Source organism: Entelurus aequoreus, linkage group LG10 (genome assembly GCF_033978785.1).
Source record: "Entelurus aequoreus isolate RoL-2023_Sb linkage group LG10, RoL_Eaeq_v1.1, whole genome shotgun sequence".
Lineage (NCBI taxonomy): Eukaryota > Metazoa > Chordata > Actinopteri > Syngnathiformes > Syngnathidae > Entelurus > Entelurus aequoreus.
The window spans coordinates 37,860,311-37,876,952 of NC_084740.1; the positions used below are offsets into that span (position 1 = coordinate 37,860,311).

The following is a 16,642-nucleotide window of genomic DNA, read 5'->3' on the forward strand; positions in this document are numbered from 1 at the left end:
CACATTGAAAATACACGCAACCCTAACTCAAAATGCCGGACATTTGAGGCATTTAAGAAACTCCGCCCGGACAGCTCCGCAAAAGAGGACATGTCTGGAGAAAAGAGGACGTATGGTCAGTCTACTTTAAGTGACTTGTGCCAAAAAACTATGTGATTAGTGTTGTGGTTCTCGTGCTGCACTCACGTGTCCGCAGGAGGCTTCGTCACCGCCATACTGTTAATACATTAAGTGGGGATTAACTACGTGCCCTGTGTGTGCGTGTGTGCGCGCACACTAAGGGAAGTCATTCGGACTGTCCGTCACTTGAGATGTGTGTGTGTGTGTGTGTGCGCGCGCTCTGGCAATGCTTACTTAATGGGGACATCGCTCTGTTTACACAGTCACCTTTAGGGGACCTCTGACGGTATGGGGACAAAAAAACAGGTCCCCTAAAGGGAAACCTTTTTTAAATGATACATTTAAATGATTTCATACAGCATGATTATAAAACATTACTACCTTAAAATATGATTCACATTCAGAATGTTCCATCCTTCTATATATGGTAGTTGGAGTTGCAGACAACTTCATTACTGCTAAATAGCAGTTTTCAGTAATGTCACAGAAGATGCAGGATTTGCTTGAATATTTAAGTCAGGTGTGTCCAAAGTGCGGCCCTGGGGCCATTTGCGGCCCGCAGCTAATTGTTTACCGGCCCGCCACACATTCTGGAAATGCTACTGCAAAAATAAAAAATAAACATTACAAAAAGTGGAATGAGGTGAAATCTAACTAGAAAAAGTTGCAATGTTGACACAAAGTTGCCATGCAGGCTGCTTTTTTCTTTTGTCTATCTTTATCTTTATTTTTTTGCCATTGCTTGAAAAAAAAAAAATCAATGTTATAATGAATTATTGACCTATTCAAGGCTCCAATTATTTCAAATATTTCACTTTAAAATGTTTTATGTGGAAAATATTGCATATATTGTGTGGTTGCCATACAAAAACATCAACGTTTTCTTTGACAAAAGAGCATAAAACAAACAGAATAATAGTTCAAACGTAAAATTGACAGATATATCTGAAGTTGATCTCGTAACTTAAAGGCCTACTGAAAGCCACTACTACCGACCACGCAGTCTGATAGTTTATATATCAATGATGAAATCTTAACATTGCAACACATGCCAATACGGCCGGGTTAACTTATAAAGTGCAATTTTAAATTTCCCGCCACACTTCCGGTTGAAAAACTCCTTTGGATATGATTTATGCGCGTGACGTCACAAAATCCACGGAAGTGGTTGTACCCCATCGGCCCCGATACAAAAACCTCTTGTTTTCTTCGACAAAATTCCACAGTATTCTGGACATCTGTGTTGGTGAATCTTTTGCAATTTGTTTAATGAACAATGGAGGCTGCAAAGAAGAAGGTTGTAGGTGGGATCGATCGGTGTATTAGCGGCTAAGTACAATACTTACAGCAACACAACAAGGACTACTTACTACGCCTAGCCGATGCTTGCCGCCAAACCCATGGATGAAGTCCTTCGTCACGCCGTCGATCGCTGGAACGCAGGTGAGCACGGCTGTTGATGGGAAGATGAGGGCTGGCTGGCGTAGGTGGAGCGCTAATGTTTTTATCATAGTTCTGTGAGGTCCGGTTGCTAAGTTGCTAAATTAGCCTTAGCGTCGTTAGCAACAGCATTGTTAAGCCTTACCAGGCTGAGAATTTTTAACCGTGTAGTTACATGTACATGGTTTAATAGTATTGTTGATCTTCTGTCTATCCTTCCAGTCAGGGGTTCATTTCTTTTGTTTCTATCTTCATTTGAGAATGATGCTATCACGTTAGCTCAGTAGCTAAGTGTGTCACCGATGTATTGTCGTGGAGATAAAAGTCACTGTGAATGTCCATTTCGCGTGCTCGACTCTCATTTTCAAGAGGATATAGTATCCGAGGTGGTTTAAAATACAAATCCATGATCCACAATAGAAAAAGGAGAGAGTGTGGAATCCAATGAGCCAGCTTGTACCTAAGTTATGGTCAGAGCGAAAAAAGATACATCCATCACTGCCTCTCTAGTCCTTCACTGTAACGTTCCTCATCTACGAATCTTTCATCCTTGCTCAAATTAATGGGGTAATCGTCGCTTTGTCGCTCCGAATCTCTCGCTCCATTGTAAACAATGGGGAATTGTGAGGAATACTATCTCCTGTGACGTCACGCTACTTCCGGTACAGGCAAGGCTTTTTTTTATCAGCGAGCAAAAGTTGCGAACTTTATCGTCGATTTTCTCTACTAAATCCTTTCAGCAAAAATATGGCAATATCGCAAAATGATCAAGTATGACACATAGAATGGATCTGCTATTCCCGTTTAAATTAAAAAAATTCATTTCAGTAGGCCTTTAAGTGTTGAAAGTAAAAAAAAACTAATACAAATGTATCACTTTGACTGGGGCACCTTTTTATCCTAAATATATTTAATGGGATTTTATTTATCTTTTCACTGTGAATACTCAAAAATAACAATGAATTAATATCAATGGTGTCTTGCATTATTGATGTTTTTAAGGCTCTAATTACTTCACATCAAACATTGCTTTCTGAATGTTTTGGGCAGTGGGGGAAATACTGCATATTTCAGTTTTATTATAAAAAACAAAGTTGTCTTGACAGAAAAGGCATAAAACCTTTTTGGTTTTTTAAATTTTATATCAACCTGAAGTTGATATACTGTAGAGGCCTACTGAAATGAATTTTTTATTTATTTAAACGGGAATAGCAGATCCATTCTATGTGTCATACTTGATCATTTTGCGATATCGCCATATTTTTGCTGAAAGGATTTAGTATAGAACAAAGTCGATAAAGTTCGCAACTTTTGGTCTCTGATAAAAAAAAAGCCTTGCCCCTACCGGAAGTAGCGTGACGTCACAAGAGCTGAGGCTGCTGAGTCTTTCCTATTGTTTTCAATGATGGCCGCCAGAAGTGAGAGCGATTCCGACCGAGATAGCGACGATTTCCCCATTAATTTGAGCGAGGAAGAAAGATTTTTGGATGAGGAAAGTGCAAGTGAAGAACTAGTGGGGATTGGAAGCGATTCAGAAGCTGTGAGAGGGATAGAGCCATACCGCTTTGAACCTGAAGCTGACTAAGACTGTCAGGAGGACGCTGCTGCTATTGATGCTGGAGGAGCACACGACATAGATCGCCTTCAGAATACAGAATGGTAAAATGTTATTTATTTATAGACTAGTTTTAGCTTGTGGCCTAGTCTTGCACTGTTACTGTTAGTGTTACAAATTACACCCCAGGCCTATCTATAGACTAAGTATCTATCATTGACACAATGTCAAACCTAATTAATTACCCATTATTTCTATGGGCCACAGCTCCATATACCGGCAATACTAAAAATATGCATGTAGATTAATAAGAGCCACAACAAGACAATGATAATATTAATTATTCCACATGTTTGCAGATTGCAGGTGTCCATAATAAGAATTGATTTACAAATATTATGAATATTTCTATTTCCAGGTGTACATGTCACAACTGTGTGAACATGGAGACAGTGGCTGAGTGTGTCTGCTGTCGTGAGCTAGATGCAGTGGCCAGAACGATGGAGGAGAAGAGGGTAGAGACGTGCATCATAGACCACCCTGGCTTTCCATCTGTGTGTCTGGATGAATGGGTGCTGCAGACAGCGTATTACGCCTACCAACAGCAATATGGCGTGCTGCAGCAACAGCAAAATGAGTGAGGCACTAATAAGTTTAAATAATTCTATATTCAATCAACCTTTGGAAGATAAGTCAGAATGAGCACTTTCTTATCTTATTCTTATTCTGTGAAATGTACTGTGCTACAATGTACATGAAATTATATATCATAGAAGTATTACATACATAAAACCGTAGATGTCAACAATATTTACAATTTACTGCAACAGTAAATGACAAATTAATAGAATGCATGACAATGTCTTTTGCATCTCAGAGAACAGTGAGTCACTGTGTATCCATGTCCGGATAATAACAGCTGCCATCATTTGCTAACAACTATTTTGTACTTGCAGGCGGAGACGACACACAGCCTATCGACAGTTTGTCCGCTTCTGCTAGGGATATCTGGGAAAGGAGATAAGGGTGGTACTACCAGCTTGTGTAGTACATAAGATTAGGACAACATTCCCATCGATGGACTACACGGGGTTCCAAGACGTGCAGTGACTGCAACACAATCCACATGGCCACTGTACTTAATCAATAAAAGAAATCAATCAATCAATCAATCAATCAATCAATCAATGTTTATTTATATAGCCCTAAATCACAAGTGTCTCAAAGGGCTGCACAAGCCACAACAACATCCTCGGTACAGAGCCCACATATGGGCAAGGAAAAACTCACCCCAGTGGGACGTCGGTGAATGACTATGAGAAACCTTGGAGAGGACCGCATATGTGGGTAACCCCCCCACCCCCTCTAGGGGAGACCGAAAGCAATGTATGTCGAGTGGGTCTGACATAATATTGTGAAAGTCCAGTCCTTAGTGGATCTAACATAATAGTAAGAGTCCAGTCCATAGTGGGGCCAGCAGGAGGCCATCCCGAGCGGAGACGGGTCAGCAGCGCAGAGCTGTCCCCAACCGATGCACAGGCGAGCGGTCCAACCCGGGTCCCAACTCTGGACAGCCAGCACTTCATCCATGGTCACCGGAATAACCCCTCCACAAGGGGGAGAGGGTGTGGGGTGGGGGGCAGAGGAGAAAAGAAAAGAAATGGCAGATCAACTGGTCTAAAAATGGGGGTCTATTTAAAGGCTAGAGTATACAAATGAGTTTTAAGATGGGACTTAAATGCTTCTACTGAGGTAGCATCTCTAACTGTTACTGGGAGGGCAGTTAACACTTACCGAAGCGACTCCTGTGCTTGGCGATGGCTTCCTCCTTGTCTGGCTTCTCCAGTTCATCGCAGAGGAAGGGAGGCACATCCACAGTGACGCTGACTGGTGTTCTCTGGTCAGGGGTCTGTCTGCAGCCAGCAACAACCTCCCTGATCAAGTCATCTACGTAGCCTGCAAAATACAATTGTACATGTTCCTGCTCACAACATAATATACTCATGGAGAGTGAAACTTGACAGTATTATTATCATGATACAAAGTGTCAAGTGTTTACATGTTTTGTGTCCTCTACACTTACGGTATGTTGGCTCTGTCGCGATTTTCTTGACCACATGGCCCCCTGCTTTTTACTTCGGGTAGCGTACTGCATAGCGCTCAGCACCCGCTTGTGTAGTGGCTATAGGGCGGCTCGAGTTTTCATTCCAGTGCAGCCCAGCAAGCAGGTTCCTAGGTGTGGTAACAGAATAATGTAATAATTAGTACTAAAGTATGGCACACACTAGTGACACTTAGATTAGTGTGGAAACATACCTGCACAGCATTCCGATGTATGAGAAGACATACATTTTCGGTGCAAACTGTATAAGATAAAAGACACTTTATTCAGTCATGCGTCCATACAATGTGTGTGTAAATTTATAAATAGTTTGTAAATTTGAATACAAATGTTTGTGTATTAAACTGTTTATAGTCAGCTATTAAAGCTTGATCTCCTGCAATAATGAAGCTGTTTTGTTTTTAATTTTAACACCACGCCAGAATTGTTTGCAATCTTTCTCACCAAGATGCCTAGCCACTATGTTGGACCTCTAACATTCTCTTGCTTACACTGACTGTATCAAGGCTATATTTAGTATGCTCTAGTATTTTGCTCCCTGGCCACCAAAGTCCTAGTGGCAGGTGGTAACCACCGACGCCACCTACAGGCGATCAGCCTAATTCTCACCTGTATGATAAGGCTATGGAACGCCTCCACCTTGGAAGTCTGGTGTTCACCCGACAGCATGGCGATATCTTTCACCAGGGACTTGTTGTTGACCACCTCATCCCGTTTCACTGCTGAGCGTGAACCTAAACATAAATTTAAAATAGAACAATGTTTCAACAAAAATGTTCCAGTCAACTTAAACTGGTTATTTACTTACAAGTTTATCTGAATTTTTTGACTTTCAAAAGATGTGCAGGAAAATACTGCTAGTCCCTCACTGCTTTCGGGCAACTTATTTGCCTACTCACTTTGTTTGAGCCATTTCTTTTGCCGTGGCAGTTGTCCATGAGTACAAATTGGGAAGAGGTCGCCATGGTCCTTGTGGATGTTCTGAATGTGTCGCTCCACAGACTTCCACTTGGCAACCAGAAGTTCCCCCTCTCCAGGCGGTGTAGACACTGCTGCCCAGTAGAGGTGGTTGATTATACTTTGCACCCAGGGCTTCAGGTCTTCACAGTCCTTATGCTTGTAGATGGCCTTCAGTTTCTTTCCGATGGCTACAAACAGAAAAAAGCAGAAATTTGTGGATTAAATACAATATGGCATTCATCTGATCACTAATATGTACACACTACTTCACAACTTGTCATGCATACAAATAATCCAACTAACATTTTGCAACATGCCAGATGTCATAGCAGTGCCGTGTATTGGGCATGTTTTCGCGAATCCATTTAGCGATCTGTCTGTGTCGGTCTGTCACCAGCACCCCGACATCCAGGTCCCAGCTGATCAACAGCTCCACCATCCTCTTCAGTCCTTCCATCTCCATATGGTAGCTGCCAAGACATTCGTTGCTCTGAAATATATATAACAGAAAAGGAATGAGCAAAGAAAAAAATGAAAAAGGGGCTTAGTATACATTGAAATGGTTAATGTTATTAGACAAATTTACTAGGATAATTCTGGAAAATCCCTTCTCTGCTTATTATGTTACTAGTGTTTTAGTGAGATTATATGGTCGTACCTGTACAACCTGAAGGTCGAGAACCACATTGGCCACAAGCTCCATTGTGGTGTAGGTACCAAACTTGGCACTGTGTCCCGGACTGTCTGCTCGCCCATCACCACCAAGGACGAGGGGTCGGCCTTCCACCTGCAGCATGGTGAGGTGCGTCCGTTGCTGTTCCTCCCACACCTTTTTGATGGCTGGCTGCAGGATGAGCTCCTGGTGGTTGAAAAATGTCCTCTTCACATACGTGACCACTCCGATGCTGTTCAGCACTTGCAACACCTTGCCAGAAGATGCGCCAGCGAAGAGGATGCCAGCAGATAGCAGGATGTTGCCCGCAGCATAAGGGCCAATGTTTGGCTGGCTGCTCCAACTACTCCTCTGGTCACATGATGCACATTGAAGAGTCATGGTCAGCTGTGTACCGTTTGAATCCCAAGAAGGGCTTATGTCCTGGCTGCCACAGACTGGACAGTGACACCACTTGACGAGACTCTGGAGGCACGACTCAAAGATGATGTAGTTCGGTTCCTTGTGGCAGCCCTCTTCACGCATCTGGTGAGTACGTGGGCGATCTGGCGACCCGTCAGATTGACACGGATCCGATGTCGATGACTCACTCGGCACATAGCTGTCATCGGAAGAACCACTAACAAAAGGCGCAGTGGGACTTGATGCTGGTCCTACATCAAACAATGCAGGAGCACCTGGAGTTGCTATGTTAGTCTGCATCTCGGGGCTGTCAAATGGAGCTGCTACACTTGGCGATGGGACTTCACTAACCCTGGCCAGCCGAGCTCTAACCCTCTCGAGGATCTCTGGGGTCACCTGGTGTCCTAGCAATAAAATCAAACACAAGTTGTTTTATATAATCTGTTAAAATTAAACTAGAATCACATACTAATTATTGTCTTTGAATCACCTAATTTATCTGTCTACTCTACTCTGCACAGGCAGCTGTGCAATGTGTACTGTGATGTGCAGAATCATGTTCATCACCGAAATAGACATACCCTTTGATCTATGATGTATTTTCCCTGTTTGGGTGCTCTTGCTACTGGTCATTGCTGTTGGTGCTCTCCCAATCGGTACCCAGTCCGTCTGGCATCCTTGTTCTCTTGTATTTCCCTGGAAATGGAGAAACAGCTACATGTAATATGGATACCTCATTTACATAAATTATGAATACTTTTGTATTGGGCTTGAACTGTAATCCATTTGAACATTGATTAGGAAAACAAATCGAACCTGATCTTGATCGCCCTCCTCATCAGGCAAATCTAGTGCCATTGCCATTGGTTCATCCACCGCATCCGCCACTGATGCCGTAGTCGTACTGGCCATGATCTGATCTATTGTCTGTAAATGTACAATACTTTATATTATTGTCTATTGTAATCTATTGACAGTAATGTCAGTAAATGTACGATACTTTATACTGCAGAAGAACTTGACTAGAACTTGAAGCAATAATTATATGTAGACTATTTTATTGTTAATTTATTTCATTGTTCATGGAGTAGACCAGTGGTTCTCAAATGGGGGTACGCGTACCCCTGGGGGTACTTGAAGGTATGCCAAGGAGTACGTGAGAATTTTTTAAAATATTGTAAAAATATCAACAATTCAAAAATCCTTTATAAATATATTTATTGAATAATACTTCAACAAAATAAATGTTTAGAATTAAGTTCATGAATCCAGATGGATCTCTATTACAATCCCCAAAGAGGGCACTTTAAGTTGATGATTACTTCTATGTGTAGAAATCTTTATTTATAATTGAATCACTTGTTTATTTTCAACAAGTTTTTTGTTATTTTTAAATCTTTTTTTCCAAATAGTTCAAGAAAGACCACTACAAATGAGCAATATTTTGCACTGTTATACAATTTAATAAATCAGAAACTGATGACATAGTGCTGTGTTTTACTTTTGTTTCTCTTTTTTTCAAACAAAAATGCTTTGCTCTGATTAGGGGATACTTGAGTTAAAAAAATGTTCACAGGGGGTACATCACTGAAAAAAGGTTGAGAACCACTGGAGTAGTATATGACTGTGTGTGTGAGTTTTGATTGATTGATTGATTGAGACTTTTATTATTAGGTTGCACAGTGAAGTATATATTCTGTACAATTGACCACTAAATGGTAACACCCCAATACGTTTTTCAACTTGTTTAAGTCGGGGTCCACTTAAATTGATTCATGATACAGATATATACTATCAGATATATACTATCATCATAATACAGTCATCACACAAGATAATTACATTGCATTATTTACATTATTTACAATCCGGGGTGTGGAGGGGTTAGGTTTGGTTGTTATCATCAGTCAACAATTGAGAACAAAGAAATGGATATTGGAACAGTGTAGTCTGACTATGGAAACTGGAAATCAAGATTCTTAGGCAAGGCAAGGCAAGGCAACTTTATTTGTATAGCGCTTTTCATACACAAGGCAGACTCAAAGTGCTTCACAGACAACAAAGTGAAATGAAAGAAAATAAAAGCAAAATTAAAATGCAGACAATAAAAATAAGAACAGTGCAGACGTTAAAAGTTAAAAGATTAAAAGATTTAGCTGAAAGCTAAGGTGAACATAAAAGTCTTCAGTCTAGTTTTAAAAGTAGTGAGAGTTGGGGAGAGTCGGACATCTTCAGGAAGTTTATTCCAGCTATGTGTTGCATAGTGACTGAATGATGATCTCCCTTGATTTGAGTTTACTCTTGGAACCGCTAACAGATTGGTCTCAGAAGATCTTAGTGATCTAGAGGGCGTATATAGTGGGAGCATATCAGTGATATACTTGGGCCCTAGACCATGTAGTGATTTATATGTGAGCAGGAGGATTTTGAAATCTATTCTCTGATGTACAGGGAGCCAATGTAAGGATTTAAGAATTGGTGTAATGTGCTCACATTTTTTGGTCTTTGTTAGAACTCTAGCAGCAGCGTTCTGAACAAGCTGTAGCTGCCTGACAGTTTTTTTGGGAAGACCTGCAAGGAGACCATTACAATAGTCTAGCCTACTGGTAATAAAGGCATGTACAAGTTTTTCTAAGTCTTGAGCTGACATGAGCCCTCTAAGTCTTTTTACATTTTTGAGGTGATAGTAGGCCGATTTTGTTACTGATTTGATGTGACTGTCGAAATGTAAATCAGAATCTAAAATAACCCCAAGATTTCTGGCTTTATTTGAGGTTTTCAGGGACAGTGATTGAAGGTGTTGGATAACTTTAAACCTTTCTTTTTTAGCACCAAAAACAATTATCTCAGTTTTATCTTCATTTAGTTGTAGGAAATTTTGGCACATCCAGTGTTTGACTTGCTCAATGCACTGGCACAGAAGATCTATGGGGCGATAGTCATTTGGTGATAGCGCTACATAGATTTGGGTGTCATCGGCATAGCAATGATGGTCAATGTTATTATTTTGCATGATTTGTCCTAGTGGGAGCATATAGATGTTAAATAAAGTCGGCCCCAAGATTGAACCTTGGGGGACTCCACACGTTACGTTGGTTGGTTCTGATACAAAGTCACCAATGGAAACAAAATAGTTCCTATCTTGTAGATATGACTTGAACCAGCTTAAAACTGTGCCTGAGATCCCCACCCAGTTTTCCAACCTGTCCAAAAGTATTGAGTGGTCGACAGTGTCAAATGCAGCACTGAGGTCCAAAAGCATTAATACTGAAGTTTTGCCAGAGTCTGTGTTTAGACGGATGTCATTTATAACTTTAAGAAGGGCCGTCTCTGTGCTATGAAGAGGTCGAAATCCTGACTGGAAGTTGTTGTGGCAGCCAGTAGAAGCCAAGAAGTGATTTAGTTGTTGGAGGACAACTTTCTCAATTATTTTACTTATGAATGGTAGATTTGAAATTGGTCTGTAGTTGTTGATAACAGAGGCATCTAGGCTCTGCTTTTTTAGAAGAGGTTTAATGACTGCAGTTTTGAAAGCCTTCGGGAAATTGCCCGATTTAATAGAATTATTAACTATTTGCAAGATGTCTGTTGATAGGCAGTCAAAAACATTCTTAAAGAAGTTGGTAGGTAAAACATCAAGGCAGCAGGTGGATGACTTTAGAGCTGTCACCGTTTCCACTAGAGTTTTAGAGTCTATGGCATTAAAGCTTGCCATCATTGCTGTGTTACTTTTGCCTAAATGGGGTGGTGATCCAACTTTTTTACTTGAGATATTGATGGTGCGTCTGATGCCTTCAATTTTATCAGTATAAAAGAATGCAAAGTCATTGCATTTCTGCGTGGAATGGAGTTCGGCTGGTATTTGTGTTGGGGGTTTAGTCAGTCTGTCAACGATTGTGAATAGGGTTTTGGCCTTATTTGTGTTGCTGTTTATGATATTGGAGAAGAATGTTTCTCTAGCACTTTTTAAGACTAAATTGTAGGCCTGGAGGCTCTCTTTATAGATGTCATGGTGAATATGAAGTTTTGTATTCCGCCAGATTCGTTCAGCCTTCCTGCACTCTCTTCTCTGGGCTGTTACAGCAGCAGATTTTCTCCAGGGTGCCTTTTGCTTGCCAGAAATCGTTTTAACTTTAACAGGTGCAATGATATCTATGATATTCACAATTTTGGAATTAAAGTTGCTTACAAGATCATCAGCATGACATGGGTTTAGAGGTGGTAGTGAGGAGATGGCGTTTTTAAAGAGGACATTAGCATGTTCATTTATGTACCGCTTTTTGACATTCTTTGATTCTGTTTGTGTGTCCGGGATTACAGAAATATTAAAGAAAACACAGAAATGATCAGACAATGAAGGATCAATCACAAGAACATCAGAAACATTGAGACCTTTTGTGATAATCAGGTCCAGGGTGTGTCCCTTATAATGTGTAGCCTCTTTCACATGTTGAGACAGTTCAAATGTGTCTAAAATAGTAAAAAGTTCTTTTGCGCCCTTGTCATTTAAATCGTCAATATGAAAATTAAAATCACCAGTTATAACCAGGCAGTCAAAGTCAGTGGAGATGCTAGACAATAGTTCAGTAAAATCATCAAAAAAATTTGCAGAATATTTAGGTGGCCTGTAGATAATTAACAAGAGAATTTTGGGAGAGCATTTCAACACAGCACACAGGTATTCAAATGATGTAAACTCACCGAGTGACATCTGTTTCCCCTGAAACATGTTTTTAAATATAGCAGCAACCCCTCCACCTCTTTTCCCCGATCTACATATATCAATGAAGTTATAGTTGGGGGGTGCTGTCTCGATCAGAATGCTTGCACTGTTATTTTGTTCCAGCCATGTTTCAGTTAAAAACATAAAGTCAAGTTTAGAAGTGCTAATAAAATCATTGACTAAAAATGATTTGCTATTCAGAGACCTGACATTGAGCAGACCCATCCTGATGGTGTTATTGACAGGCTTCGATGTTGGCTTTGATTTGGAGATAATAGGAATGAGATTGTTTAGGTTAGCAGGGTGGCTAAGTTTCCCAATGTTTACTCTCTTGGTAGTCACAACAGGGATGTAGAAGGTGCCATGATTTGATGTAGGCAACCTTGGGCCCAGCTGATAATGTGGTCTACTGCTGAACCCTTTTCTGTATCAGAAATATTCAGGACTGCTGTCAGGGCGAGGCGGGGTTTGCCGTAAGGGGGAGGGGGAGTGAGCAGCGTCAGAGCTGGGACGAACTACTGAAGGTGGACGTTGAGGGCGTGTAAGGGGTTGGCGTGAGAAAGGTGAAGTATGGCTGGGGGGTTGTGGAGCACGCCTTCTTACCCTCTTCCTTTCCCTTTTGGCAAATGCAGACCTCATGTGCACAGTCTGTCCACTTGTGGAGGGTGTGGGGTGCTCTGAACTTGTCGAACTTGCATTTAAGCATGGCCGTGGTCTGTTGAAAATAGTTGGCTTCGCACCTTTCTTCAGCACGAGTCGACGGGTGGTGGCGATGCCCATCGCTGCCCTTTGCAAGGGACCCTCTTCGAAACATGATTGTTCGAAATGTTCGCTGCATAATACACTGTACTTTGTGTGTGTGGTCCAATCCAACCGTGTTCGCTTGACTTCTTTGTTCCATAGTAAAGCTTGGCCGCCATCTTTTGGGAATAAAAACAATGCAACACCAGTTGTGTTTGTCTTTGTGTTGCTACATCCCGCAGCAACACACCGCTTTCCACTTACAGCTTTCTTTTTTGTAGTCTCCATTGTAAATTGAACAAATTGCAAAAGATTCACCAACAGATGTCCAGAATACTGTGGAATTTTGTCGAAAACACAGGTTTTTATGTCGGGTCCGATAGGGTCCAACCTCTTCCGTAGCTCTTGTGACGTCACGCGCATACGTCATATGCAAATGAGTTTTTCGAACGGAAGTGTGGCGGGAATTTTAAAATTGCACTTTATAAGTTAACCCGGCCGTATTGGCATGTGTTGCAATGTTAAGATTTCATCATTGATATGTAAACTATCAGACTGCGTGGTCGGTAGTAGTGGGTTTCAGTAGGCCTTTACTGTAAGCGTTAAATAAAAATAAAAAAATAATAATTTGACTTGTTTTTAACATTTTAATGACTTAGACCCTTTATGGTCCCCGGGAGCCCTAAAGGTAAAAAAAATCCCAAAATCCATATATTTTGTTATGATTTGAAAATGAAAACTATCAAAATGGCCCCCGCAGGCTTTAATTTTTCTGTGTGCGGCCCTCAGTGGAAAAAGTTTGGACACCCCTGCTTTAAGTGGTGAAACTTCCTATAAAAGGACAGCTGTAGTGAAGTGAATGTGAAGTGAATTATATTTATATAGCGCTTTTCTCTAGTGACTCAAAGCGCTTTACATAGTGAAACCCAATATCTAAGTTACATTTAAACCAGTGTGGGTGGCACTGGGAGCAGGTGGGTAAAGTGTCTTGCCCTAGGACACAACGGCAGTGACTAGGATGGCGGAAGCGCGAATCGAACCTGCAACACTCAAGTTGCTGGCACGGCCAATTTACCAACCGAGCTATGCCGCCCCCTGTAGTGCTGTATTCTGAGGATCATATATTTAATTTGAACTTTTTTTTTTTTTTTTATGGTCCTCAGTAGTCACGTACAAATTTGTGTGAATCATGCAAAATTATTTAAATTTGGCCCTCATGAACCATATTAACTCTTTTCCCCCAGGGTCCCCAGTAAGAATGATCAGCACATTACTTCATCAATCCAGAGATTTAAAGACGTGTATGAGCTAACTGGGCAGTGGACATTTTACACCATTTTTTTTATGCCTCCACAACCTGTAGAAAGGGTAGTCCCCACAAGTCATGATCAAAAACTTGGTCCCCATTCCAAATGATAACCAGTATGTGTGTGTGTGTGCGCGTGCGTGTGCGTGTGCACAAAGGGAAGTCATTCAGACTGTCAGTCTTAGTGTGCATTGACAACATGTTAGTCATGATTTACTGAGCATGTCATGTGACTGTTGCTCAAATATGCTCCATTGTACGTTGGTGTGTGTGAGCTGGGGTCTGGGAGTCGGTGGAATGGACGTGATTGTCTCCAATTGAGTTAAGAGCTAATTATTTCATGTTGGCTGTTAGTAGTTCAGACAAAAGCGCCAAGTGCAGATTCCCAAGGATGGATTTTTGCAGCAATGAGACACGTCCTGTCTTCATCACCATGCACACGCTAGAACCGGGCTGTCCAAAGTATTAATTCTACAGTGGGTAGTCCTGTGAGAACCCTGCGTGTGACTGACGCAAGCAACCAGCAGGTAGCATATGTGAGCAGATAATACTGTATCATCTCAAGTCTCTTTCGGACTTATCAGGTGGGTGGTGTATTTTCACTCACGCTTCACGTGAGGGATGGGGCCAAAATACAACTTGACCTACGGTATTACAAAAAAATGACACCTTGACCTATGGTATTACAAAAAAATTTAACTTTACCTACAGTATTACAAAAAAAAAAAAAAAGTATTTTACCTACGGTATTACAAAAAAAATACAACTTGACCTACGGTAGTAAACAAAAAATACAACTTTACCTACGGTATTACAAAAAATAAAATACAACTTTACCAATGGTATTACAAAAAATAAAATACAACTTTACCAACGGTATTACAAAAAATAAAATACAAATTTACCTACGGTATTACAAAAAAAATAAAACTTTACCTACGGTATTACAACAACAAAAAATACAACTTGACCTACAGTATTACAAAAAAATAAAACTTTACCTACAGTATAACAACAACAAAAAAACTTTACCTACGATATTACAAAAAAAATACAACTTGACCTACGGTATTAAACAAAAAATACAACTTGACCTACGGTATTAAACAAAAAATACAACTTGACCTACGGTATTTCAAAAAAATACAACTTTACCTACGGTATTACAAAAAAATACAACTTTACCTACAGTATTAAACAAAAAATACAACTTGATCTACAGTATTCCAAAAAAAATACAACTTTACCTACGGTATTACAAAAAAAAAAATATACAACTTTAGAGCGCTTTGAGTATATAACAATAGAAAGGCGCGATATAAAATCTAATCCATCATAATCATCATCACCAAAGGTATTACAAAAACATTTTTTAACTTTACCTACGATATTACAAAAAAAATACAACTTGACCTACAGTATCAAACAAAAAATACAACTTTACCTACGGTATAAAAAAAAAAATACTACTTTACCTACGGTATTACAAAAAAAAAATACAACTTTACCTACGGTATTACAAAAAAAATACAACTTGACCTACGGTATTACAAAAAAAAAAATTCCAACGATACCTACGGTGTTACAAAAAAATATATACAACTTTACCGACGGTATTACAAAAAATATACAACTTTACCTACGGTATTACCAAAAATATACAACTTTTCTAAGGTATTACAAAAAAAATTACAACCTTACCTACAGTGTTACAAAAAATATATACAACTTTACCTACGGTATTACAAAAAATATATAACTTACCTATGGTATTACGAAAAATATACAACTTTTCTAAGGTATTACAAAAAAAAAAATACAACCTTACCTACGGTATTACAAAAAAAAATACAACTTCACCTACAGTATTACAAAATAAAATATAACTTTACCTATGGTATTTAAAAAAAAAAATACAACTTTACCTACGGTATTACAAATTTTTTTAATTTTACCTACGGTATAACCAAAAAAATACAACTTTACCTACGGTATTACAAAATAAAATACAACTTTACCTACGGTATTACAACAACAAAAAAATACAACTTTACCTACGGTATTACAAAAAAAAAATACAACTTTACCTACGGTATTACAAAAAATTTTTACTTTACCTACGGTATTACAAACAAATATACAACTTTACCTACGGTATTACAAAAATATACAATTTTACCTATGGTATTACAAAAAAAATACAACTTTACCTACGGTATTACAAAAAAATACAACTTTACTTACAGTATTACAAAAAAAATACAACTTTACCTACAGTCTGACAAAAAAAATACAACTTTACCTGGTATTACAAAAAAAAATACAACTTCACCTACGGTATTACAAAAAAACGTTAACAGGTGCAATGTGAGGAGAAAAAATTGCAATGTTGACTAATAACACCAAGCTTTGAAATATATGATGGGGAAAATATTGCATATTTTGTGTTTGCCATTAAAAACAAAAAGGGCATAAAACTAAAAATGCATGAAAAAATAAAAATGATCGGATATTTCTAAAGTTGATGAAAGAGTTAATCAATAAAAGTAAAAAATAAATAAAATAAAATAAAAACATAAAAGGATATGAATTATTTCAAC

At 39.4% G+C, this 16,642-nt stretch overlaps 1 protein-coding gene across 2 annotated transcripts; it reads right to left on the reverse strand.

Moving 5' to 3' along the window:
- Positions 1-4,371: 4,371 nt before the first annotated feature.
- On the reverse strand, positions 4,372-13,248 carry LOC133658565 (uncharacterized). Of its 2 annotated transcripts, XM_062060739.1 has the most exons (11): positions 13,001-13,248; positions 12,599-12,915; positions 8,089-8,199; positions 7,854-7,968; positions 6,856-7,676; positions 6,501-6,687; positions 6,137-6,385; positions 5,847-5,971; positions 5,432-5,478; positions 5,199-5,347; positions 4,372-5,071 (listed from the first exon to the last, which is right to left on the reverse strand). In XM_062060739.1, the coding sequence occupies exons 1-10, from the start codon at positions 13,164-13,166 to the stop codon at positions 5,248-5,250; spliced, it is 2,238 nt and encodes a 745-aa protein (XP_061916723.1). In that variant the 5' UTR covers positions 13,167-13,248; the 3' UTR covers positions 4,372-5,071; positions 5,199-5,247. The 2 variants fall into 2 exon arrangements, with proteins under 2 accessions (XP_061916723.1, XP_061916722.1); XM_062060738.1 differs by having other exon boundaries at positions 12,599-13,248.
- Positions 13,249-16,642: the final 3,394 nt, after the last annotated feature.

Bases quoted from the DNA above. Each gene is read 5' to 3' on its own strand.
- LOC133658565 (XM_062060738.1), bottom strand. From the start codon at position 13,159: ATGCGCGTGACGTCACAAGAGCTACGGAAGAGGTTGGACCCTATCGGA. The intron at 8,200-12,598 runs GTAAGAAGGCGT...GTACATTTACAG, and splicing joins CCAAAAGGGAAAGGAAGAGG to ACAATAGATCAGATCATGGC. The intron at 5,479-5,846 runs GTGAGAATTAGG...TATCTTATACAG, and splicing joins TCCATAGCCTTATCATACAG to TTTGCACCGAAAATGTATGT.